Source organism: Protobothrops mucrosquamatus, unplaced genomic scaffold, assembly GCF_001527695.2.
Source record: "Protobothrops mucrosquamatus isolate PMUCROS unplaced genomic scaffold, P.Mucros_1.0 scaffold12, whole genome shotgun sequence".
Lineage (NCBI taxonomy): Eukaryota > Metazoa > Chordata > Lepidosauria > Squamata > Viperidae > Protobothrops > Protobothrops mucrosquamatus.
Genome location: NW_015386399.1, coordinates 2,763,524 through 2,791,117, shown reverse-complemented (window position 1 = coordinate 2,791,117; position 27,594 = coordinate 2,763,524). Strand labels below are relative to the sequence as shown.

At 35.0% G+C, this 27,594-nt stretch overlaps 2 protein-coding genes across 2 annotated transcripts in view; both read right to left on the bottom strand.

Moving 5' to 3' along the window:
• Positions 1 to 19,741, bottom strand: part of LOC107282774 (cyclic AMP-responsive element-binding protein 5) — a 150,005-nt gene extending 130,264 nt beyond the window's left edge. Inside the window, exons 1-2 of the mRNA XM_015810598.2 lie at positions 19,661 to 19,741; positions 17,587 to 17,649 (exon numbers count right to left, since the gene is read on the bottom strand). Coding sequence (XP_015666084.2) covers positions 17,587 to 17,649; positions 19,661 to 19,741 — 144 coding nt within the window. The remainder of the gene's footprint in view (positions 1 to 17,586; positions 17,650 to 19,660) is intronic.
• Positions 19,742 to 24,497: 4,756 nt separating this feature from the next.
• LOC107282751 (cyclic AMP-responsive element-binding protein 5-like) overlaps positions 24,498 to 27,594 on the bottom strand; it is a 47,808-nt gene continuing 44,711 nt past the window's right edge. The window contains exon 6 of the mRNA XM_015810567.1: positions 24,498 to 24,609. Coding sequence (XP_015666053.1) covers positions 24,498 to 24,609 — 112 coding nt within the window. The remainder of the gene's footprint in view (positions 24,610 to 27,594) is intronic.

Below are 27,594 nucleotides of genomic sequence, written 5' to 3'. Positions count from 1 at the left end.
TCTCTCTCTCTCATTATCCACACACAAAACCCTTAGGAAATTCCAAGAATAACATGGAATTTCTGTTTCTCCACTTTTTTGAAATATGGTGATTATCTTAGTGACAAATAAGAACCGGCAGACAAACTTTTATATAAAGTACAACTGCATTTGCATTAGCTATATACTCTGTGTTAACCTATACTATATCCATGATGTACTAAGCTTTTAAGCCTCTAAGATCCTTAACCAATCTTGAACATGTTTATGTAGATGAGTTCAGTGGCATATAGTTGCACATAATTAGGTTCAGAATTGTGGTTATTAGACTTCATTTTAATATAGCTTAGAGTTAAGAGGAAACAAAATGAATACAGCATGAGTCATAGATATATGAGGAGGATACTGTGTTTTCTAAATAAGGTGATCAGCAAAAGAACTAAATATGATATCCAAATAAGGTAGCTAACTAGCTCCACAAATTAGAAGGATATTTGTCCTTTGAGTTGCAAATAATTACAACTTACTTATATTGTAGTAAGTCCCATAGATTTCCTTCTCAAGATAAATAAATAGGACTTAAAGAAATACTTTAGTCTGTTGGTATTCTCGAATAGGTAAGTTTAAATCATATCTTAGGATAGCCAATATGTTCTGCCATCCTAGTCTTTACCCCTTTATATGCTAGATAGTATTCTGTGTCATCAAATGTCTGTTTCGTAAGGCTTGTTTACCAATAAATATCTATTTTCTATACTTTAATTAAATTGAAGTTATTGGTCCAGTCCATTTTTGTAGTTGTGATTTAATATCATTTTTTCAATTCCAAACAATAGAGGTTTATCAAGATATTTTCATGAAGTTCAGTATGGAGGTAGAATGCTGATACTGTATTACAATAATTATTATAGGGATCTGGTTTGCTGGAACATAATTTCATATTCTATTTATTCTCTGTTTCTAGTTGGTTATAACTTGCAGCACATCTTAATTGAACTTCTTCAATCTGATTGATTTCAATAAATTTACCCTGAAATGGATTGGGTCTAGATCTGATCCATACTATGTGTATGTTTCTGTATACACACACACACACACACACACACACACACACACACACACACAGAATGAGAGAGAGAGAGGAGGGAGGGGGGAGGGGCAAAAAATGTCCCAGAACAAAATGTAATAATTAATTAATATACTTCTAAATAACAAATAGGTGGAGTTGGTGGTAAGTAGTAAATAACATGTTAGTGATTGCTCTGAAGAGATATAAGCAGAGCATAAGCTCAGTAGTCTTATTTTAAAAAAAACTTAATTTTATACACTCTAACCTAGGAAAATTTTCAATACATTTCAATAAAGTAGAACGAACAGATCAAATGAGTTTGGCCAACTACTCAAATTTACAGCCCACTCCTAAAACTGGAGTAGGTACTACTCCAGTGTTTTTCCTCTGGAGGTCAAAATGATAGATGCTTAAAAATGGAGATATTATGATAGCTTCACACTCACATTTACCAATGTTTTGCCCAGGTTTTTCCAAATTAATACTTGCTTAATAATATAAATATATAACTTCTAATAGCTGCTAACACATCCAGTGAAGATGAGAACTTGATATTGATTTAGAGAATAATTTTCAAAGTTGGCAACTTTAAGATATGTAGAATTCCCCAGCCAGCATGAAGTCCACATCTTAAAGTTTCCAAGTTTAAAAAACATTGGTTTAGATAGTCAGAGAAAAGGAATTTTATTCTAGAAATGCAATAAGAATATTTTAATTCTGTGCATTTAATAGCAGATATAGGATACAACTGAAAAGAGCATGGGAACTTATATAGTCTATCTGCCTATTACTTTTCATTTTCATTTCATTAAAAAAAAACCAAGACAAATGTTTTCTATAGATCTGAATCTTATTTTTCCACAGTTGGTATTACTTATATACCCAACAAATTACCATCTCTTTATTTCTTTGCACTTGAAAAATGTGTCCAATAATCTGATAATCATATTGAAATAAATGTGTATTGAACATTTCATAAGAAATCATTAAACTGTGACAAATGCTTGTTTTAATATATTTATTCTAAATTCAGAGTTTGCTGAAAACTGTAATCTCTATAGAGATCATTGATAAATCTAAGCCCTACTTAGAATGCAAAAAATAATTTAGCTGAAACACAGAAGAGAGCATTTCTGAACTTTGTTTGCCTAAGGGAAATAAGTTCACATATAATTAGAGAACATAATTGTTCCAGTAGGAGATAATTTTTGTTCTGCTGCTGAACAAGTTGCTTTTTTCTATGATTACTCTAACTACGCAACTGTCAGATCACCATAAATGTTCAATATTCAGAAAAGCCTCTTGCAAAATAAATGGGGGAAAAATAAATTCAGTTTATAGAAAAAATAAATAAAAATAGTAATATGAATTACTAAATGCACAATTCTGTCTTGTGCCAAGTACGCTCAACTATCTATTGTTTCTGACTTTGTGTGATTTTAATTGCAAGCTGGTGAACCTAGGAAAGGGAGAAATGGGAAGGAAACATAACTTTTAACAGATTATTTAGTTGTTGCCCCTATATTTATTGTTTTTGAACTACAAACAAAACAGAAATCTCCACAGGCTGAAATTCCTTACATTGCATATAAAATTGTTTCCTCCTGATTTTTGTCAACAAAGGTCTCACAAGGAAATGTCAGATGGTTTATGTCAATTTGCTGGAGTTATTGTTTCTGAATTCCTGTCCTCTACCTTTCCTCGCCCTTTTTTTATACAAAAATGTATGTTAATGCAAATGGTGCTAATCGTAAGCAGAAGGCTCCAATTTGGGGTTCAAACATGAGTGCAATTGGGTGTAGCACAAATCTTTGGGAAAAGCAACTGTGCTGATCTAAATAACTTTATACACATTTAGGCTGGGAGTCAATCCCCATTTTCCTGAGCTATTTAGAGCTAGATGTATTTTCAGTCATTCCATGTTCTTAACTTATGTACAAAAGCTCACTAAACAGATTAGAGAATTGTTTTTATCATAAACTCCTCTCTCATACAGTATACACACAGAAAGATCACTTGTATACTTGTATACAGTACTCACCAGACTTCACTGACACATGCATAAATACAGACAGCATCAGTTTAATATTATGATGAGTTACAGCACAAAAATATGATAACAGCTATCACATATGTAAAAATTTAATACTGTCTCAATGAGATAGCTGATAATAAAAAAAACTGTCGTGAAATCAGAACATTTACAACAGTATATACACTTTTCTGTAACACTATGCTGCTGCATAAAAATATTTTTTTCTAAATCCTAGACAATGGACTTTCCTCTTTTTATGACAATAGAACTGATCTATAAGGAGATGGGAGAGTGAGATTCTTTATTCTTTTTCTAAATACAGCTGCTTCTTGTCTACAGCTTGGTGTTGGCTATTATTTTGGAAGGGAATGTAATGGGCAGGGTTCTGTCAAACCAACCAATATTTCAGAGAGAATAAAATATTGACTAAGATGACTAAAAAATATTGATTGAGATCATTAAGAACCATCAAAACGTGTAAGATCTCATGAGATTTCAGCCACTGTTTGTTTGTTTTTTTAAACTAGTATTTCTTTTTATACATTTAGGATGACAGAACTGACTCTAATAACTTCCAAATAGCTTCAGGGATAATAAATTAATATCCCAATAGGATTTTCAGAAGAAAATAAAAAAACATTCAGAATATTGGTAATATTGGCTTCCAGTTTGCGATCATGGCACTGGCGGACGTGCGGTGCGATCGCTCTCCCCGCCGTCCGGTTTTCTCCTGCCGGGGCACCCTGCAAAGGGTCGAAAGTTGCCCTGGACGGGCGACGAGTGTGAAGGGGAACTCCGACTGATCACGGAAGGGCGGCAGTCCTTCCGTTTGATCCGGAGCAGCTCTTCTAACTGACGGGGAAAAGATCAGCCATTCACGTGGCCCATCACTTATGCCATTTCCAGCCGAAGCCAAATTTACAACTAAGCACTTGAAAGCACCGCGGAGGAACTGGGTGAGACCTTACCTTCTTTCTACCCCGAGTTTTTTTCCTGTAAAAAGCTTTTTGAAACTGCTTTCCCCTGCAAGGAGAGAGGGAAGGGAACCTTTTTTTCTCAACCCTCTAAAATGGCGGCATCTGACTACATAGGGAATTAAAGCCCTAAAATTATAATTAAATAATTGGATCTGCATTTTTTTCATATTTGGTGACCCAAAAAGTTCCTATCTTTATGGGGACTTGCTATCTTACCTACTTGGAAAAAAAGAGATGAAAAAGAACTTAAATTGGATAAAAAACTAGCCTTTTTGAAAAGGAGTTTAAATGCTATCGGGGACATCTTGTGGTGAAACTTGGTACAGCAAGTGAATATCTTTGACAAAGAGACCTGTTTACAACCTAGAGCTGTCCTTGGTATTATCTAAAGATAAAAAGCTGAAACAGCTGGGAGGTGAAATTGGCTTTTAAGAACTGTGGAGCTGAATATTCACTGACTCTTGTTTAAAAAACTAGCCTCCTTTAAGGGACTATCTACAATTACCCCAGAAGTGGAGGGGAACCAGCAACAAACCTCGATTGATTATAAGCTTATACTTGAAAAAATTCTTGAAGCTACTGGGATAATTAAATCCAGACTGAAAGATGGAGGCGCTAGCCTGAATCTACAAACTGAAACCAGATTCCAACTAAAGAACTCACAACTCAGAAAATAACAGAAGCAAAAGAAATCAATACCAAGACAGAAGACTTTAAAGAACAACAATATATTGACAACTCTGATAACCAAATTCTGATTGCAATTAAAGAACCTATAATAAAAATAACAGAAGCAGAAGAACCTAACACCAAAACAGACAATGCTAAAGATCAACAAAGACAGCATATTGAAAACCTAGATAACCAAACAGTAACCATAAAATTGGACATGACCCTTTACTTAAATCAGAAAAAATCTGAGGAAGAAGAAGACTAGACCAAATTGAAGATAAGGACACTAGAGCAAATATGGAGATCTGAACCCTCCAGGGCAGCAACTTAATGACTATAAATGGACCAGTTTTGTGGGAAATTTATGATCAGATGGTCTCCTTTGATTCAAGTAACATGTGCAAGAATGAAGGGAGATCCATCTGATAATCTAAAGGCATTGATATGGAAACCTGGCTGGCATAAAAAGAAAGCCAGAGTTAGGTTTAAAAATGGAGCCTTTTGATTTACTAGAGAGATTCTACGGTTTCAACTAATGGGCTAAAGGAAGACTTTGAGATGAAGGGAAATATGATTGTTAGATTTAAATATTGTTGGAAAATGATAGAAAATAAGGGATCAATTGACTTAATAATTAGGATTTAGATTTATAAGGGAAATGGAAATTAAATAGACATAAAGGTTACTCTATTAATAAGTGGTGATGTACTAGGATGAGAAATAGAAAAAGTTTATGAAATAAAATAAGAATATATTTAAATAAGTAATATATGTATTTTAGATATTATAACCTTTAATCACAGGAAAGATACCAAATAATTGGCTAAAATCAACCTTTGTGAAATCCCCAAAAAATAAATAAATGCAAAGAAGTGTACCAAATACAGAACAATAAGCTTAATGAGTCATGCTCTGAAAATATTCCTGAGAATAATTCACACAAGAATATATGGCAATACATTTATGACAATACTTTGTATTGCAGTGTGCACAAATGAAGCAAGACAAATATTAGGAACCATATGAAACAACTATTTTTCACCAATCTATCACTTGTCGGATCATTGTTTCAGCATTACTGTATTTACTTATCTAACAGTTAAATAAATAAATGCAAAGAAGTGTACCGAATACAGAACAATAAGCTTAATGAATCATGCCCTGAAAATATTCCCGGGAATAATTCACACAAGAATATACAACAAAATTGAAGAGCGTCTAGGTAACACACAATTTGGTTTCAGAAACAATCTTGGTACACGAGATGCGCTGTTCAGCATTCAGGTTCTTGTACAGCATTGTAGAGATGCCAATCACAGTGTTTACATGTGCTTCATTGATTTTGAAAAAGCTTTTGATAAAATAAGACACAGCAAACTATTAGAAATCCTGAAACAAGGGGGACTAGATGACAAAGACATCCAAATAATAAAGAATCTGTATTGGCATCAGGTAGCAAATGTGAGACTAGGCCAAAAATACTCAGCTGTTGTTCAATATCTACTCTGAGTCAATCTTCAATGAGGCACTGGAGAACATCGATGCTGGCATCAAAGTAAATGGTGTTTGGATCAACAACTTAAGATATGCTGACGATACAGTTCTGCTTGCCAGTAAATATGAAGACCTTCAGCTCCTCATCAACAGAGTCACAGAAATATCTGAAAAATACGGCTTGAAGCTTAACACCTCAAAAACTAAGATCATGGTTGTCAGCAAACAACCCGTTAATTTACTACCAATAAATTTAGAAGGAATACCACTAGAAAAAGTTGAAAGGATCACGCACCTTGGTTCTAATTTACATGAAAGCTGGGACATGACCATTGAAGTAAAGACAAGGATAGAAAAAGCCCGAACAGCATTCTTCAAAATGAAAAAGGTCTTCTGCAGCAACGACATAAGCCTAAGACTGAAAATCAGGCTTGTCAGATGCTATATTTTTTCTATCCTGCTCTATGGAGTAGAGAGTTGGTCTCTGACAGAAGACCATCTGAAGAGACTAGAAGCATTTGAAATGTGGATTTACAGGCGGCTGTTACGTATAATCTGGGTTGACAAGATCAGAAATGAGGAGGTGATAAGCCGCCTGGGAAAGCCAAGGGAAATCATCAAAACAATTAAAAAATGAAAATTAGAATATTTCAGGCATGTGATGCGACACTCAGAAAAATACGGCATACTACATTTAATCCTCCAGGGAAAGATTTAAGGCAAACGAGGTCCAGACAGAAGAAGAATATCATGGCTTCAAAATCTAAGGGATTGGTTTGGACACAATTCAGCAGCACTTTTTCATGCAGCTGCTGATAAAAACAGGATCACCAACATGATCGCCAACAGAGCCTTCTCTGTGGCAGCTCCTGCCCTCTGGAATGACCTACCCCCTGACCTACGTACAACTACGGACCTGCACCTCTTCCGCCGAGCCTTGAAAACCCATCTATTCCATGCGGCCGGCCTGGCGTAGTTTTGATTGGGCTTTGCTAGGGGTTTTATATGGGGTATTTTAGAGCAGGCTTTTTATTCAATATTTATTGTGATTTTTATTATTGCCTATTCACCGCCCTGAGTCCCGTAAGGGAGATAGGGCGGCATATAAATTTAAATAAATAAATAAATAAATAAATAAATAAATAAATAAATAAACGTCCGATAATGGATATGGCACAACAACAAGAAATAGAACAAAATAAAGGAAATTTGGGTTACCAGAAATTTAAACACTAAATTAAACACTAAGGATCTTAAAGGTTAAATTGGAATGTTGTAATTAAAAATTAAGAATTAGGTAAAACTTAAAAACAGGGTACTGATATGTATAAGCAAAAAATGAATTGATAAATGCTTTAACTGAATTTGTTATGGTTAGAAATTTACTAGTTTTAGTATGATATACCAAATGTTAAGGGAAATAGAGAAGGAATTTTTGATAATGTAACCTGAGATATGTACAAAAAATTTGTTATTGAATCATTGATTACCCAGTCACCATGTTGCTTTCTAAATACTGGGATGGTAAACTGGAAAACTAATAAAATTTGTTATATAAAAAAAGAACTGATCTATGAGGAGATGTGAGAGTGAGATTCTTTCTTCTTTTTCTAAATACAGCTGCTTCTTGTCTACAGCTTGGTGTTGGCTATTATTTTGGAAGGGAACATGATGGGAAGGGTTCTGTCAAACCAACCAATATTTCAGAGAGAATAAAATATTGACTGAGATGACTAAAAAATTGATTGAGATCATTAAGAAGAAGTAGTTAAGATCTCATGAGATTTCAGCCACTGTTTGTTTGTTTTTTAAAACTAGTATTTCTTTTTATACATTTAGGCTGACAGAACTAACTCCAATAACTTCCAAATAGCTTCAGGGATGGTAAATTGCTATCCCAATAGGATTTTCAGAAGAAAATTTTAAAAAAAACATTCAGAATATTGGTAAAAGAGAAATGATTTTCCCTTAGAAAGTGCTTCTTTGTCCTTAATCCTTTGAGGAACTTCTGGGATTAGCACCTATTAGCACCAAACTAATTCAATTAAAAAGTATATTAATCATAGACCCATATTTCATGCACTAGATGATTTCATGCACTTATTTAATTTATGTTAGTTAACTATTTGAATACAACTTTGTGAATTGCATTGCTTTTCATTTATTTCCCATTTGTATTGCAACTGTAGATGAAATAATATTTTAAAAATTAAAAGTACAAAATGAATGATTTTATTTTAGTTAATAAAAACACATTTTAGGCCTCTAAATCCTATAATTAAATTATTTCTAAATATACATTCAGAGGATTGCATTTTACCATAAATTGCATTCTTGAAGATTTACTATACAGATTAAGAGAAACTTACTTCTTCTTGAAAATGTTTACAATATATTTAGTCTAATTCTTATCACCTCAGTTTTTTTTAAGTTAACAAGCTGAAACCTTTAAAAACAGCAAACAATATTGTGGAATTAACTTGAGGTTGTTATTAGACTTTAATAAAAGAGACTCCTGATCATACAATACAATCAATAATACACCCACAGTAAAATCAATATTTTAATGCATAAATTGCACAAGAATAATAAGTTGGCTTAAGTACTACTCTTATCAGAATGAATTTTTGGCTCTGGATCTAATCATATGATTTGAATTTAAATTTAAGAAATTCCACACTTGTTTAGCTTGGCTTTGATCCCAGTTCAATACTATCAAATTATCTGAAAGCAATAACATTCACAAAGAAGATTTGCTTTTAAAGAATTTCTCTTTCTTTCTTTCTTTCTTTCTTTCTTTCTTTCTTTCTTTCTTTCTTTCTTTCTTTCTTTCTTTTTCTTTCAGAATTCATCTTCGGTTTATCTAATTTGCTGCTCAGATTTTGTAACCAATCTCCTGTCATTTATGATCTTCAAGAAACATACTTCAGTTTTTGCCCAAATTGCAAAGACAGAAAACAGAAGAAATATCAAAGAAATTTGAGGATAGAAGTTCTGTGTATTAATAAGGAATTAATGAGAGAACCTGAATGGCTGTATTTGTTCAGCTCCGTTGTCTATCATTTCAACTTACAAACAAGGCTTCAATCTCTGAAACCAAGCAAACAAAACGTAGCCAGAATATGAGGGCAAGTCTAGACTTACACAACGAAAATGATTTAGAAGTAGGCTAAATTAAAGATACTTGATGCCAAGCAACCGAAACTATAATCCTATATTCTTTCCAGTAGTTAAGATAATTTATGAAGATGTGGTTTAAAAGGCTGTAGAATACTATGGACTTTTCAAATACAATCTCATTTGTTAATGCACTCTAGAAATATAAAAATTAGATAATGAATTTTCAGCATCTTATAGCGGATAAATGTTAATCTGGTCTTTCATTCAAGATTATTTCCTCACAGCTATCTATTAATTACTAATTTATACTATTAATTAAAATTGAACAATATTTCTAATCTACCTATTCAGATATCCAATTTATATAGCTATCTCAAACGTGCGACTCGAGGTAGCCAACAAGGAATAAGTAACAGGTAAAAAAGTAATAACAATAAATAATAAATATAGTAGCTGTAATAAAACTAACTACAGCACAATCAGCATAATCACAATATAGGCTCAACCAGACCCGCAGGGACCAGCTTGGTAGAAGAGCCTTAGTAAGATGTTCAGGGTCTTACAAAAAGACAGTACAAGGAGGGTAAGTCTAATCTTCAAAGGAATGACCTTCAGACTTATCAAATAGCTGCCATAACATATTTTGAACTTCCTTCCTCAGCTGTCTGGGCAGAAATGTTTTCTACACTCTCACATGAATGTCCAGAAGACTCTGAGAAGATCACAATAGGACTTTAAGCCAGGGATCCCCAACCCCCGATCCATGGACCAGCAATGGGCTGTGGCATGCCAGCAACTAGGCCGCGCAAACAAGCAAAGCCCCATCCATGGGATGCAGGAAGCACCCAAACCATGCCCCCTTTGTTCCACAGAAAAATCTTTCTGCTTTAAGCCATTATCAGTCCTTCACTACATAGACATCAGACTCAGAGGGATGCTTCATTCTGAAGCAAAGCAAATTTAGATGGAAACTTTGCTAAATTCCATTCCTGGCAATCAAATAATATAAGATGAAATAGGGTGACACACATTAACAATAATTTCCAGCATGTCTCTTTGGTACATATATAAAAATAGCTGCAAAATATCAAAATTGTACTCTTTGAATATTGTATCATAACATTGCAAAATACCTTTTCGTCATTTCTGACCTTCTTTCCTCATAATTTGATAGGTTGCCTGGATAAGTACTTCTGTGACCTGATATCTGTAATTGAACTATCATTGAAGGGCAGGATTCTTCATTGATGATTAATTTTAAAAACAGCTGCAATGAGCTGTTTTTATTTTATTTATTTTAATTATACTTTTATTTTGTTTTGTCAGCGGAATGCCTTGCCTTCAGAAGTTGTGGGTCCCATCACTGGAAGTTTTCAAGAAGAAGAAATTGGACAGCCACTTGCCTGAAATGGTATATACTCTCCTGCTTGTGCAGAGAGTTGGACTAGATGACCTCCAAGGTCTCTTCCAACTCTGTTATTCTATCTTCTAATTTAAAAACATACTAATGTTCCTTATGTTTTACTCAGAACATACTAGACTTTCTTGTATTTTACATTTCTTCACATCTCGTTTTATTTTGCCCCTTAGCCAGGATTTCCTTGAAATGGGATACAGTATTTCATGTTTCTAGACTCTTTTGGTAACGAGCTTTTAAACAAAACCACTGTAAAATTCACCTCTTACCCCTGACATTCATCTGGCATATATTTAAAGGTACATTGTTCAGCATTCTGTAGGATCAAGCACACTAAAAATCATACATTTAACTTGATTGTTGCAGTCATGGGGCAGTATCCTTATAACACATTTTGAATTGGTGAATCATTAAAGCGGGTGATTCTTCCAGGGTTAGAAGAATGAAGTATTTTTATATCTGCTCAAGGTAAATAAATAAAAGTTACACAATGTGAACCACAGGATTCCACCTGAACAGTTACAATTTAGGAGATTTTCCTGAATTAGATTTTGTATAAACCAAAGCACAAGGTTTTTAATTTAAGATATATCAACACTATTCAGTTGTGAATAAATATCAGGTCTATTTTGAAAGTGAGTTTTACATAATATCGATCCATTGCTACCAAATTAGGGTAAGTTATTCTATCTGAAAATTCATTCTGCAGCTGATATGTCCATGCTTATCTGGCTGTGTAGGTGTCTATTTCTATGTAGCAAAGACATTTGATATATGGAAAGTAGTTCAACTTCCAAAGATACAAGCGTATGTAATAGCAAGAGTAAATAGACAGATAAATATAAGCTACCAGCATCTTTGACAAATATATAACAGGTCAGAGTCATTTAACAACGTTTAGTGGTCTCAACTTCAGGAATTCTTGTAATTGAAATTTTTTTTAGCCTAAAAATAGTGAAATCTGGTTTCTTAGGGTATAAAATTAATTAGCAGTGTTCCTTTCTTTTCACACCACTCCTATTTCTAGTTTTACAAAAGGACTGCTGTTGGAAATAATGTGTCTTTTTAATTATAAAGAATGGGCTTAACTCAAGCCCATTTTGATATCACAAACTGGATGAAGGTGAAGGTGAGAAGTGCCTTAGGATTACTTAATAAGAAAGTAATCCTAGGGCCTTTCTATGTGATTTATTTTCTCAACCGAACAAATCAGTTCAGAGTAAACTGCAAGTGTCTACACAAAGTGTTTACATTTAAGCTAGTCAAATAGGAAAGCAAAAATTAGCATCCAGTCAGATTTGCACCTTGATCCCCATTTTCAGATTTTTGGTCATTTGTTTTTTTGATGATCCAACAGCATGCAATCAGCTGCTTATGGGGAATGACGTTAGCAGGAGGAATAGAACTCAAGCCAAGAGAGGCACCTAGAATGAAGTAGTTTCAAATTAGGATGTGACTGTGTCCATAGGCATAGGACATCTCCACAGCAAGTTCTTTGATTCTTATGGAATGTAAGTTAATCCATTCTGCAGTTCAACATGATCTTCTCATTGAGGGCTCTGTCAAGCATGGAAACCAGGAAGCTGTTCAAATGTATATCAGAGTTTGTTGAAAACGTTAATCTCTCTACAAGAATCTAAACTATTAATGCTCAAAACAAATTGGTGGTAGATTGTGTCAATGGAATTCAAATTTAAATCTCTTGTAAGCATGAAGAGACTCCCTCAGGCTCAGTCCAATCATCTCCTACACAAACACAGGCAGAAATGCCACTCATGAAAAGGAACTCAAATTATTTTTCCTGAATAACATCTCTCTCTCTCTCTCTCTCTCTCTCTCTCTCTCTCTCTCTCTCTCTCTCTCTCTCTCTCTCTTCCTCCCTCCCTCTCTCCCTCCCTCTCTAATTCTTTCTCTCACACCCACACTTTAAAAAAAATTCTCATAAGGTTTCTAGTGTGATGCAAAATCACAGTACATCCCTTTTCTTGATAAAATGGCAACATCTATTGATGAAGAAAAGCTAAAATGGTAAATTAAAAATGGCACTTAAAAATGGTGATGATTAATTTAGTGCTTCGCGTGCTTAAAACTTACCAATATTTGAAATGTCACCATGCCATAATTCAAGATATCTTTTGGGCCAAAAAACCAAAATGGTCATCACCCACCATCATGGTGGCTCTCTACTCTATAAAAGCCCCAACACAGTACAGACATTATTATATATTGAAATGAAAATAAAAATTTACAAAGAAGTTTTAAAAGCTAGAAGATCAAAAACATAGATGAATTAAAACAAGTATATATAAATATAAAAGAAGGAGTAGGAGCATTACAGGGTTGTAGGGGAGTACAATCTATAAATTTATAGAGCACTCTAATATGACATTCTACTTGCTCCTTGAATTTAGTTTATAGTAATCATCTGACAAATTTTGAGTGTTTCTGGATAAATAAGTATTGTTGAAGGAGATGCATCACATATAAACCATTTATACCTGTGTCTTTACATTTTATATTTTTAAAAAGGCATTATTAACAACATTCTGTAATTTTAATTAAAAAATAAAATGAAATCAACCAGCCAACCATATAGGAACAGATTAGTTCATTTTAGTTATATATAACTAAATTATATAAAAGTCAGCATGGGTTTGTTAAAAATAGATCATGTAGATGATGATTTATATATGACTTAAATATAGTGGACCAGGGCTTTTCAACCAGTGGTACAGGTACCACCTGTGGTACATTGGTGCCTGGCACGTGGTACGCGACCATCCTAGAAAAGTGGTAGCGGGGGAGGGTAATGAGCTGAATCGGTGGCAGCACCGCACAAGCCTCAGCCAGAGATGGAGTTGCAGGGCTGTCAGGATTCAGCGGAAGTGCCAGGATCAGTGCCGCTTTCCAGCTGATTGGCACTTCTTTGGGGCTGTCAGGGCTCAGCGGAAGCACTAGGATCAGTGCCAGGCTCCAGCTGGAGCTCGGCACTGATCCTGGCACTTCTGCTGAGCCCAGAAGAAGCACTGATCAGCTGGAATATTGCAGCATCCCCAGGGTCTTGTGATTTACATTCAGATGTTTGGCAACTGATTCATATTTATGACAGTCGCAGTGTCCCAGGATCATATGAAGTGACCAAAACCTGCTGCAACCACCCAGCAGATGGGGGGAATAAAAACCAAACCCCCCCAAGCCACCCCTATCCCAGCCCCGCTGCCAATCCTCAACAGAAATGCTCACAACAATGAAAACCTCGGACAGGAGGAAGAGCGCCGCCGGGTGAGCAGACAGGTGTCTTGCTCGGCTGTGGCTTGGGGGGCACTTTTTTCAGGGCCATTGTAACTTTGAACAGTCACTAAGCGAACTGTTGTAAGTTGAGGACTACCTGTATTTTATCACTTTTTCCCTTTTTTTGTCATCAAGGTTTTTACCCCTTGCTAGGCAACTGGTAGTACTCGGATATTGCCATATCCTAAAAGTGGTACAATGGGTGAAAAGGTTGAAAAGCCCTGTAGTGGACAGTCACTTAAATATGAGTCAGCAGTATACGGGAGCAGCCCAAAAAGCTAATACAATCCTTGGTTGTATAAACAGAGGCATAGAATCAAAATCACGTGAAGTATTAGTGCCATTTTGTAAAGTCTTAGTAAGATCACATGTGGAATACTGCATCCAGTTTTGATCACTAGGGGGAACATGATAGCAGTATTCTAGTATTTGAGAGGCTGCCACAAACAGGATGGGGGTCAACTTATTTTCCAAAGCACCAGAGAGCAGGACAAGTAATAATGGATGGAAACTGGAATCTGGAATTAAGGAGAAACTTTCCAACAGTGAGGACAATTAACCAATGAAACAGCTTGCTGTCAGAAGTTGTGGATGCTTCATCACTGAAGGTTTTTAAGAAGAGACTGGACAGTCACTTGTCTGAAATAGTATAGGTGGGTCTCCTGCTTGACTAGGGAGTTGGACTAGAACACCTCCAAGATTCCTTCCAGCTCTATTCTAATTGATTGATATGACATAACTTTCTAGCCTAAGAATACGGAATACATTTTAATGTAGAAAACTGTAAGCACAAATAAGCAGTACATCCACCATGCAAGTGTTGTGTTGATGTAATCCTATTCAGCAAGAAGGGTTGAAATTATTTAAAAAGAGATAGAATAATATAAAACTCAGTGTAAGCCTTCCTTATTATGAAAATATTATTTCAGGAACTTACATAGACTCAGGGCTTATAAGGAAAGAATTAGAATTGTGTTTCTTTAAGCACATTAGACTGAGATCATTACTTTTTTTATAAGGCTAGTTATGTAAAATAAACATAAAATCTGATTTGTTTCTATATTCTGACATTTAAATACAATATAAAAGCAAGCAAACTGGGTTTTTTTTATAATCAGACAAATTTCTGCTCACTAAAAATGCAAATGAAACAGAGATATAACTCACTAAACATCTATAAATTTATAAATCATATATATATATATGTATGTATGTATGTATGTATGTATGTATGTATGTACATTATAAATTGTTAAATTTTGAAAATGATTTTTGCAAATCTAAGATGCTCAATGTTGAGAAGCTTCTTAATACTAGAATGTATGAACTATTATCACAAATAATGGATAAATCAAATCTGATTACTATCCATTTTTTATTTTTACTACTTTTTCTCCCATATCTTTCTTATGCTTTACAAACAAAGACTGTATTTTGAATGTATCTGTACAGCTTTTAAAATCCATTGTTTTGCAAACAATGGCCCCAAGTATACTATTTGTTTGTGTTTATTTTCACCTTTTGGTGCACACTTTGTGCTGATGCATCTACTTTTATATTTATTTTATTCACTAGAATGCTATATCACAAGTTTTGAAGATCTGGGAATTCACTATGCAACTAAGAGTAACAAGATTTCAATTTCTGTATTATTCAAATTCAGAAAGTGAGAATTAAATAGGTTTCTATGAACATGTAAACTGAAATAATGCAAGCATCTCTAATCTCAATGCTATTATGCATACCAAGCTGGTGATTATGGCATTTCATTATTAACTGTATCAATCCTGTGGATACTTCTTTTCAGTCAATTCATCTTTCGATACATTGCAACTGCTTGTCTTTGCCAATGACAACTACTAAATATTTTTCTAGTGATTGACAGTTTTGTATGTACAACTGGAATATATTCATAATTGAGGAATTTAAAAATATATACATATTAAGCTGTTGGTGTGTTTATATCACATTGCCTGTCTGGATGGGCAGCCAAACAAATACAGAAACAAGTTATTCCATGCATATATTTGTGGTGCTTTAAAGTTACATCTTTAAATTATATATTTTTTAAAAAAACAGCATATTATTTATGTTTTAGAATTAGAAGCATTGGGAGGCAATAATAAGACTCTATTCTTTTTTTGTGGGAAGCCATGGGCTTTTGAATGTTAACCCTTTTTTAAAAAAAAATCAGACCAGGAAAACAGATAAAGACCAACTTTTATGGCAGCTTCTAGGACGGGAAATCTCATTCAGTGAAGAGACTGAAAAGTCAAGATAATATTCAAGAAAAAGGCAATGGCGTCCCCAGGAATCAAACTGAACTGACGCTACAGTATCTTTTCTTCTAATCTAAGGCAAAGACAAAGTATCTTCAGTTATTGAGCTGTTCTAAGTCATATAATGTTAACATCATGTATATCAAAAATAAAAGGTTTTCCCATTTGCTTTTTCCCCCCAATAACTTTTGCCCAAGATAACTTTGCTAGCTGACACACCATGGATGAAATAAATTAACAAAGCAAAGGGGGCATAAAGAAAAAATATGCTACTGAGCTTTTAAAATCAGGGATGGAAAGATTTATTGGGAGGTCTGAAGGGACACTACTCAGAACCTGACAGTGTGACTTACAACATGTAGGGAGGAAAAAGAAAAAAAGGGGGGGGATATAGAAAGAAGCTAAGAAGCTCTTTACTCTTGTCTCTAAAATGCTCTTGGACTCATGCCAAATGTTAGTCTAGAGAACAATGTTGACATTTAGCCTTTCTAATCAGTGTTGTCTGTCACCCAGGGCAGAGATTCTTCGTCCATGACGAAGTTCTCCAGCAACTGGTGGCATTATCTTTCTCTTTCTTTTTTTTCCTCTTCCCTTTCTTCACTATCACAAGCTACCAATGCTCATCTGTTCAGACTCTATGAATGCCACTTCCACAGCATTAGTGGACTGGAAGCTAGTTTTTCAAGAGATATATAGGTCAAGATTATTTGCTGCAAAGTTTCCAGATAACTTTTGCCTAGGAATGATTCCTGCCTAAAGGAAGGAAGGAAAATTACTCTACTAGGATTCATATTTGTCAAATTGTGAATCCAGTATTAGAAAACTGGAAATAAGCACTGATTTTCTTAAAGGAAAAAAAAAAAGATCAGAAGCTCAAAATAGTTTCTCTTTCATGGATTAGACTCATGAATGCTAGAAGTCTGCATTGAATAATTAGAATATAACATTTCTGAAACACTCTTTAAATTCAGTATTTCAAAGCATTAAATTAAATTAGTTTTAGTTGTAGTTGACAACTGAAGAAGAAAGTATTATCCATGAACCCCATTCCTGAAAAATAGTCAACAGGAATATTTCTGTGTAAAGCTGCCAGTAATTAGGCATAGCCTTCAAATCTTTCTACAGTTCTCTCTCTACATTCTGTCACAGGCTTTGCTCTTTTATGCACCAATATCTCGAGAATTCCATTTTCTGTTTTATGAATTTTTTTCCTCTCTAATTCTCTCTCAATTTTTCAGGGATGAGGTACATACCAAAACTAAGACATCACACATGACTGTCACCATGCATTGACTACCATTGTAGATCATTACATCCTACAAACACAGAGTAAATGTGAACAGTATAAACTGCCTAAATTTCCTACTGCCTACATTATTAAAAAAAATGTATAGTAAAACAATCCAGATTGCTCAAGTAAATATGCCTAGGCCCACTGATTTTAATTACTGCCCTTTTACATTAACAAAAATTCTATGATTATTTCCTGTTCTGGCAACCATTCCAAAGGCAGTGTGATTGCTTAATCTGCTATTTTCACATATGCTTAAATAGTACAGTGAACTATTTTATATGGACAAAGAAATAGATTCACAGACCTGGAGCATACCATCTGGATGTAAATTTCCCTGAACTTAAATGAAGCTTGCTTCCAAGAAAGAAGACTTGCATGATTTGCAATTAAAATTTTATCCACCCTTATTTGGCATAATTGGAAAATTATAGTTCCTTTTGGTCTCTGCATTTTCAGAGTAATGCTTGATTAATCGTTGCATTATGTACATTTTTTTTCATATTTAGTTTGACAAGTTCTCCTTTCAACTAGATCATATCTGTAACAAAATCAAAACGCATGGCTGAAAACTAATTTTAATCATAGATTACCAATCATGGTTTAAATATCTTTACATTTAATTTAAATTAAATTTAAATATCACACCTACACAAATACACAGAGATACATCTAACTTATACATGATTATGTATATGATAGATTGTAAACTTGGGACAGTTTTGCCCACCCAAATTGAGGAATTTTACTCCCACATACAATGATCCAATGGAAATAGGAGTCACACCTATCCCAAAATGCAGGACTGTCTAGGACAGACAACCAAGCTTCTTTTAACTAGGGCAGCAAGATGTGGAAATCCTGCACAAGAAGAACAGTCATCCCCTGTGGGTAGGGAGTGGCTGTCTGGCTTTCATTCACACACAGCTGGCATTGGCACCTTCCAGATGGACCTGCTTCCAGTTTTCCTTCGCCAAAGTGAGAAGCTGTGGGCGTCCTGGGGCCTTTGGGGATGGGCGGAAAAGAGGAGCAGTATACAAGTGAACACATGGCAAAAAACTTCCTGTTTCCATGTTTTATTATTTCTTCTTTAATTTGACTTTCATAAACTTTGCCCATGAAATACTGCTGTGCCTGGTATCAGAAAAATCACACAGACTTTGCTGGCACATCTGGATAAGCCATCTGAATTAATCTGCATGTAAATATGGGTTGTGCATGGTATCTAGAAGACCAGCCAAGCAAGTTGTTTCAGTAAATGTCACTGGATTTTATGCAACAAAATATTAGGACAAAATTCTGATTAGCACAAAAAGATTACTCCTGAAGTCAATAAAACCTGTGTTACTTGAGTTAGCCTCCCAAAAAACCTACTCTAGACACTATAATTACTTGTCATAGAAAATCCTGTTGGCTCTTTTTCATATAGTCCATTTTCCCACTGATATTCTCTTTCTCCTAGAAAATTGATAATTTTTTTTTAAAGTTAACTTCATTACTAGCAACATTTTAAATTCATTAATAGGTCAAAATATCATCCATTAACTCTTGCTTTTTTCAGATGATGTTCCAAAAGGAAATAAGTCTCATAAATACTTCTTGTTCCAACTTGTAAGATATTAATCTCAAAACTAATTAAATCAATAAGGACATTTAAGTAGTTAAAGAGAACTAGCTTTTGTCTTTCCTGACTTACTGAGCCCCATTTCAGAGATAAACAACTTTTTCCCCATTTTTTCCACTCAACCTTGTAAATATCTACAAATTGTCTGTAATGTTCCATTCTCTCATCAATATGTTTATTTTCATTTGAACTATTAAGTTCAATCCGTAGTCACAGTATCTTACTTCATGCTTCAATCAAGATAAATGTGGAAGGGGGAAAGAATCTGTGACCCATCAAAAATTGCTTACTACATATCCCAGGACTCTTGAACATTGGTCATATTGACTACCACTACTAGAAGTAATTTTTCAAGATTTGCATGGTACTAGGCAACAACTCCTTACTCTTATCCTAAGGAGTTCCAGCTAACAGGACCAATAAGAACAGCCTTTTCCAAGATGGCTTCTTCACTGTAAAACATCATCTCTGCAGAGATACGATTGACCCACATTCTGACACTCATTCACAGGACCCTGAAGGAGTGGTTCTGCCAATAGTCTGGGACCCAGAGTGATATGGGGCCTATCAAATGGCTCATCTGATTGCTGTTGCCAAGAATGTATGTGTGTGTGTGGGGATGTGTGTGAGAGTGGGGTTATAGGGTTTTGTATTGAGATTTTATCCTAGTAAGCTGTCCAGAATCAATGAGTGTGAGTTAGTCATATAAATAAAATAAACTATCAAATTCAGAGATTGTGAATAACAGAATTAGAAACATTTCTTCTTTACTGTAAAAAATTCTACCAGAAAATCTGTATGATGTTTGGCAAAGAACAAAACAAAAGAACAAAAAAGTAAAACTGCCTCCCTTCCATTTCCATTCATAAATCAAATTAGGTTGATATTTTATCCTTTCTTTTTTCAACTATGTTGTATAGCAATTTCTTTTTCTACACTTGATCACCACAGCCTAGATTTGGAGACCCGTTACAGGCATCCCAGTTTCCCAAAGCAAACTTTTGAGAAAGTAGAACGATCCAAATTGCATTTTGCTTTCTGTTTCTGCAGTGGAGCAGTTCCATTGCATTCTGTTTTTGGTTCCACCTGCTATCTTTAGCCTAATGAACTGAGCTTCAAGAAGAACATTGAATGGCCTAAAATGTATATAAAGGATAGCAACACCTTCTGAAAAGTGGGCTTGTTTTCTTGAATTGGGCAAGGTCATCCCAGCAGAGGTTCTATGACACTGAGTAAAATAAAAATCTCTTGAAATTTCTGTATTATCCTAACAATCAGTTTGACTGCTAATTATTCTTATTCTAATTATTTTTAATTCAACTAGTGAACAATGAACTTTTCTAAAAGGAAATCCACTTGTCCTACCTCATGGGGTTCCAAATGTTACTTACAGAGAGAAGAACATGCATAACTTCTCATGTTGCAAAGTCAGCTTTTAAGTCCTATTTTCAGACCATGGCAGCATAGACATTCTAGTCATCCATACTGCTTTCTTAGTGTGTTTCAGGACCCGTGCCAAATTCAATGCATTTTGCCTACCTTTCAATCTCAGAAGCTACTCTTAATGGTGGTCAGAAATGTTGGTTCATTTGTTCTGTTTCATACCCTGAAAACATAAATGAATGCATTGAACTTGCATTCAATACTTCTTTCGTTATGTCTACTTATTCACTTCTTTAAGTTTACAGATTTTGCTGTTCTTTGGCCCTATGCAGATATGTGCATACTTCTAGAGCCCAAGAGGGAAAAGGAATGTGGAACTAACATTTCTCATCCAAGAAGTTTCTTCAGTTCTTCAGTTCTTGAATGAGAACTGGATGAGAAGTGAAATGTTTTCAAGGAAAAAACCAAGAAAGTCCATTTGCCTTTTGGAAAAGCCTACCATGGGACAACCATGACCTGGATGATTGAGATTCTCTATAGACACGTGTGTTCTTCATTCTGCACTCCCAACATTCATCATTCCATCACTGGAGATTTTGAAAAAGAGACTGGACAGGCATTTGTCCATAATGATACTAAGTCTCCTGATGGAGCAGGGAGTTGGACTAAAAGACTCCCAAAGTTCCTTTCAATCTTATTATTCTATGTTCTATGTTTTATATTTTATAAGGCAATACGGAAACTCTGAAAGTAAAACCTGAATAAAGATAGACGATTAATGCAAAATATATGGTTTATAAAAGAAAATAAAGTAAATCTAAGTTCAGCAATTATAAAGAAGCCATAAGACATAAAATCTTATCAGGTGGGATATTTATTTATTAGATTTATATCCTGCCTCTTCTCTAAAGGCTGGTAGTTGACCTCAGAGAGAAAGTGAAGTGTTCAAAATTATCCAGTGAGTTTACATGGCCGAAGATGGCTCTCATCCTAGTCAACATCTTAACCACTAAATAACATAGTTGCCATTGAGTCAAATAGTTAATACAATGTGTGATTCACGTGAATAAGAAAGATCCTGAATATTTTATATATTTTCCTTCCTGAAGTAATTCATAACATTCAGAAGATTCATTAATATTTTGTCTCTTCAATAAAGCAGGGCTAGAGCAATATTATTTTTTTAGAGTTATACATGCAACATGCAGCAAGAGTAGAAAATTAAGAGATTGTGTTCATTATTAAGATTTGACTAACAGGATGGATACAATGCGTACTTTCTAAAGGGTTATTTCTTATTTGGCTTCTTAACTCCACGGGACTTCAACAGATAACTATGCATAAGTTACAGCCTTAAAGGAAACAATTGTTGACAGAATCATTTATAAGAAATAGAAAGTGTTGAAACAGTCAACATTCTTAGTTATATTGTAAAATATTTAAAAATATGAATGGCATCAATATCTAACTACAGGCTTTGTAAGTCTCCATTTCTCAAAATAATCACAGTAAAATACAACAGTAATTGTTTCATGGAATTTAAGTAATGGTAAAGGTGCATGACTCATGAAGCAGATTTAAGAACTGTATGGTATATACACATACACGTACAGTACATGCATCAAAAGCTTAATTCTTATAGTGATAGCAGCAGCATTTATGGTAAATCGTATAAAAGAGTAATTATCTGCTACCAGTGAATTGAGCAGAACAAAGAAAGTTTGTTGGGAGCGCTCAGCTGAGGAGAAGGAAGGGAAAAGGGAAAAAAGAAGAAAGTCAAAGATGGGAGAGAGACTGTTCATGGATTGTGGTTCCTATTTCCATATAGTGCTGCCAATTGCTGCTAACTACCCACTGAGTGGGACTGAAGCATTGCTGCTGCTGATCTAACTGAGACAACTTCAAGGGCACATTAGGAAGCCAGTTCCCCAAAGAGAAAGTGAACAGGACTTAGGGCGGGGTAAGGCACTTTTTAAATGTTTTGTTATTGATCAGAGGATCACAGAGATGAAGGGGACTGTCTTCTTGATATGCAGAGACATACTATGTTTTTGCTCACTGAAAATGACAACAGCTTCACATTACTGGCTGAATGTACAGTGGTGATTGGAGATGAGAGGGACACCGGTGCCTTCCTGTGGTACAGTTTGCAGTGTGACTGAACAACCCCCAAGTTTCTTTAAGTTTACTAGCAAATATCCTTTTTTACTTATTCATCACACTCCTGAAGAAATTGCAAGGGACTAAGACATTTGGGCAAGGGAATAAAGAGCTTAGGGCACAGATGGAGTTTTCTTCACTCATTCCTATCAAAATAATACTGAAAAAGAATAATTGGCTAAACAGATGGTGTTAGCGGAAATAATTTGAATTCTTTCGTAATGGAATGTGTTTCTAAGTTGAGGGACACCTGGTAAGAGATGGTTGAACTTGCATTAGAACTGTGAAGAATATGTTTTAAAACAAAATTTACACCTGACATGATGGCTTTAAACTAAATCATGGAGGAAAGGAGCAGAAGCTCACAAAACATCTGATGCTAGTACTATGTAGCATTGGGACTGAGATGGGTCTCTAGGATGTGGTGGCATCCAATACATCAAGTAAATACAGGAAACAAATAAATATGGGAAGAAGGACTATTATATTACCAAAAGATTCCAGTGTCTCTATATGAAGCACAAGAATGGAGTACAAACAGAGGTAACAAAAAGGACAAACTAGAATTCTTAATTTAGGAAGAAAAAGAGTAGAATTCAAGAACTGAATGCTAATATTTATTCAAAAGTATATAATAGAATAGAAGGGCATTTTATATAAAGAATTGCTCACAGGTATTGAAATCTAGGAGTCTGAGCATGAGAATTCATGCTGAGAGTATTTCAATAACCATGCAAGGGAAATAACATTTCTGTCATAATGTGTTAAGACTCCTGGCAGTTAGTAACCGTAATATTCAGTAAGTGTAAAACTATAATCAACACTTAATACATCAATTGTAAGAAAAATTAAATTTAAGATTTTGAAACACAATAGCAGTTTTTTTTTAAAAAAAATTATCCAGTACATCAGTAGAAGTAAATAAAATCCAAGTGTATCATCTTGAGGTTCCGGAGAAAATATAATATATATTTGGATAGAAAAAAAAAATCAAAGGCATCAATCTAGAATGGGGGACATTACTGGGCATCAGTATGGAGGTCTGGGTATTGGGTGAATCATTGTATTGAACTTGACCCAACAGTATAATGTGGAAAGGAGAAATGAAATTGTGGGCTGCCTTAGCAGTTACAGTCTTATATATAGAAAAGTCTCTGTTTCTTTCTATCTGCATCAATCAAAACACACTAAGAATATTGTATCCAGTTCTAGGCACCATAGTTTGAAAGAGACATTGGCAAACTGCAGTACGTTAAGAAGAAAGCAATCAAGATGGGGCCTGGAGAAAAAAAAATTAAGTGGAATGATTAAGACACTGAATGTGTTGTATATGTTGACAGCATTGGGTAAGTTTACCCTGGAGTAAAGAATATTACAGAGTCACAAGCTAGTTTTCTACAACTATCTGAATCTTACAGAGCAGTCAAACTTGCAACATCACCTGACGCATTGCTATGTATCGTGACTTTTTTCCATGGCGGCAAAGGGATGGGCACAGTTTCGCAATGACGCATCTGGCCCGCGGGTCAGTAGTTTGACACCCCTGTTATAGAGGAAGAAGGAGAATTGTTCCAAATTATAGGACAAGTAACAATGGTTCTACAAGAAAGTAGATTGATTGCCCATCAGGAAAAATCTCTAATGGTAAGAGTCCTTCAATCATCAGACTGACCAGCTCAATAGGTAGTAGACTATTCTGGAAATATTTAAACATTGTCTGGGCAGCCATCCATTAGGGAAACTGCTGTAGTAGATTCCTGCACTGGGCAGAGAGTTGAATTAAGTTTCTGTCCAAGCTTTTCTTCTAGAAGGCTATGCCTATTAAGATAAAATTTCACCATTTCATGAAAAATTAAAGCTTGATTTTAAATCATGTCATCTATGCCACCTAAGACCGACATGTCAGTGAAGGAGTCTCTTTACAATATAGATGTTGCTATTTTTGCCTATTTTTGTTGAACTTGATCCTACTGAAGTAGTGGAACTTTTACTATGAATGATCTCTTGCAATTAGGCTCCTAATCCCTTATGCAGCATTATCTCTTCCCCTCAGAGCTGCTTCCCTTATCCTTGTGTGTATGTGTGTGTGTGTGTGTGTGTGTGTGCATGTGTGTGTTTAAAAAAAATCACATATTTGTCATTGATATATATAACACAATCAGTGCATCAATCATAGAGAATGACATGGATAGGAAGAGATCAGATATGTGAAAAAACTGCAGAATCCAGGTCTGCCTGGATTTATGAACCTTCAGTAGGATCAGTTTAGGAAAACATGTTGGATCTTCAAAGTTAGCATAGAGCAATCTATTTTATGAACCCAAACAAAGATAGCTTGGATTATGCTTTCCAGTCCTTCTGGAGCAAACCTTCATAATGTACATGGTTAAGCTCCAAGCTAGGAACCATGACACTGTGAGGTCTAACAAGTTGGGGACTTTGGGCCAGTCATTCTCCCTCAGCCCAATTCACCTCACAGAGTTGTTGGGAAAATAGGAGGAGGAAAGAGTATTAGATATGTTTGCTGCCTTGAGTTATTTATAAAAAGAAGAATAAAAAAAATGAGCATCAGCATTTCCCTGTTATTGTTGCTGCCATATTTTTCTAATTAATAATCCATGGTCTTGCTATGTACCTATCTTCTGCCTTGCTGACCCAAACCCCCATGCAACTATTTTATGTTGTTGCTGGTCAGTTTGAAACTGGGCCTATATTTTTCTTACTATAGTTACTACTGATTGACCTCTCTCCTTTATAAGTTACACCATCCACTGGAAGGCATTCTGGCTTATGCATTGAGAGGAACTATATTTTTGGAGCCAAAAGTAAATGGGTGTTTCAAGAATATAGGAAGAGGTGCCTTAGCCCTCCTCTTTCTAATAAGCACTATAAACCTAAGGTAATAAATTCCTTTGAGTATATTTATATGTGTATTTTTATAAACAATTATTAATGCTTGTGCACAGCCACACTGATTGCCATCAAAAATTGCCACTGTCTACTCTTAAATAACATAGTAATTTTCTACAAAAAACAGAGAGGCTAATTAGTTGGTCTTGGTAACATATTCTACTACAATCTATTCAACTTCTTTCTGAAACATAAAGAAAGGATTTGAATTTTCCTGGAAGAGAAAACAATTCAGTTGGTAGTCAACTACGATGTCAACTGTGACGATATAATCCCAAAAATCTTTCATCGTTTGAAATAAGATATGAAAACACTCGACATTCAGTGTTTGATATATCTGTAATCTGAAGTCCAGGCACAGAATCCCCAGCCTTCATGTAGTGGAAGATGATAGTGGACAGAGGAGGAAACTGCACTTCTCAAACAAAACAGAGTTGATACTGTAGTGGTTGGACATTGCTAAACCTATGTCATAAATATCTCATGATGGAAAGGACTTTCTGATAATACAAGCCTTGGAAAGCTGACATTTGAAAAGGCCTACATAAACCCAATTGCTCACCCTTTTTGCCAGTCAGATTTTGATGAAATATGATGTAACTAATGTCGTGCTTTAAGAATATTGATGAGGGGGATTTTCATGGCAGAAGGAGTAAGGTGAATTTGTTTTTTTAAAAACACATGTATACACTGAGGAGGAGGCATGTATGACATAAAGAACAATCTGTTCTTTATGTGGTAAAGCCCAAAGTCCAAATGTTGAATAAAAATTGGATCCAGATCGCAGCCCAGATCATGCTCACTTTGTTATCTGAAAAGACTCAGTTGATGTCTCAACAGAATGTAGCACTCTGGTTTATGTATTAAATTAAAGAAATGCTGTTTTTCTCTCTAAGTTAAAACAATTAGCACCTGTATTAAAGTAACCGCCCAGGGCAAAACCAGGCTGCTCCCCGTCTTCTGATAACCTTCTGTCTTTCCCAATAGAGCTTTGCATGGTCTCTGCACAGGGCAACATTCCTCCCTACTTATGGTACTTATTGGAACTGTGTATGTTTAGAAAGCGAGAATTGCAAAACTACTCCCTCCTGTTACAATGTTAAAAAATAACAATGTTTAAATAAAACACTTTATTCTGCTTTCCCCTGAAACTGTATCTCTTGCTCTTAGTTAAATGAAACCTGATGAAATACAAATCCAACCCAAAGAAGCTCACCTTAACCTTTCACCCTGAGACTTCCATGTGCTTAAAAAAAGGGGGGGAGGGGAGGAGAAAGAGGGGGCAAAAATGAAAAGGCATTAGGGCTGAAACAAATGTTTCCAAATGTTTTACATTTATTCCCATTTACTGGACTTCCACCCCTTATCCTGCTTCAGAATCCTGCAGAAACAAAATATTTGGATTTAGCAGATACTATAGTTCAAACAGAAAATGATTTCTTTCATTAAGGGACTTTTATAGAGTATAGTGAACTGAAATGGAGTATAACTGGATTCACAACAAAAGTGTATCAGGACTTCAGTGATATTCATAGAGATAAAACCTTGTCCTGTGTCAATTGATTTGGAGGCAACTTGATAAAAATAAATTAAACTTGTAATGGACAACTACTAAGGGAAATATTAAAAATATATGCCATGAGACCACGCCCAATGCAGATTTATGACAATATATTTCACAACATTGCAAACAGTTTTGATGTTTAACCGAAGATGGTGGTAAATTAAAAGTAGGGTTTAGGTCAAACACTGTTATGACAGCGAGTGAACAATAACCAAGAGACGGACTCTGGGCGAATCCCATTTTTAACATACACTTGGTTATAAAAGGCTTTCACAAAGTGATCTTTCTTAATGGTTTAAGGCACAGTCTGCTTAACTTAAGTACTTGTT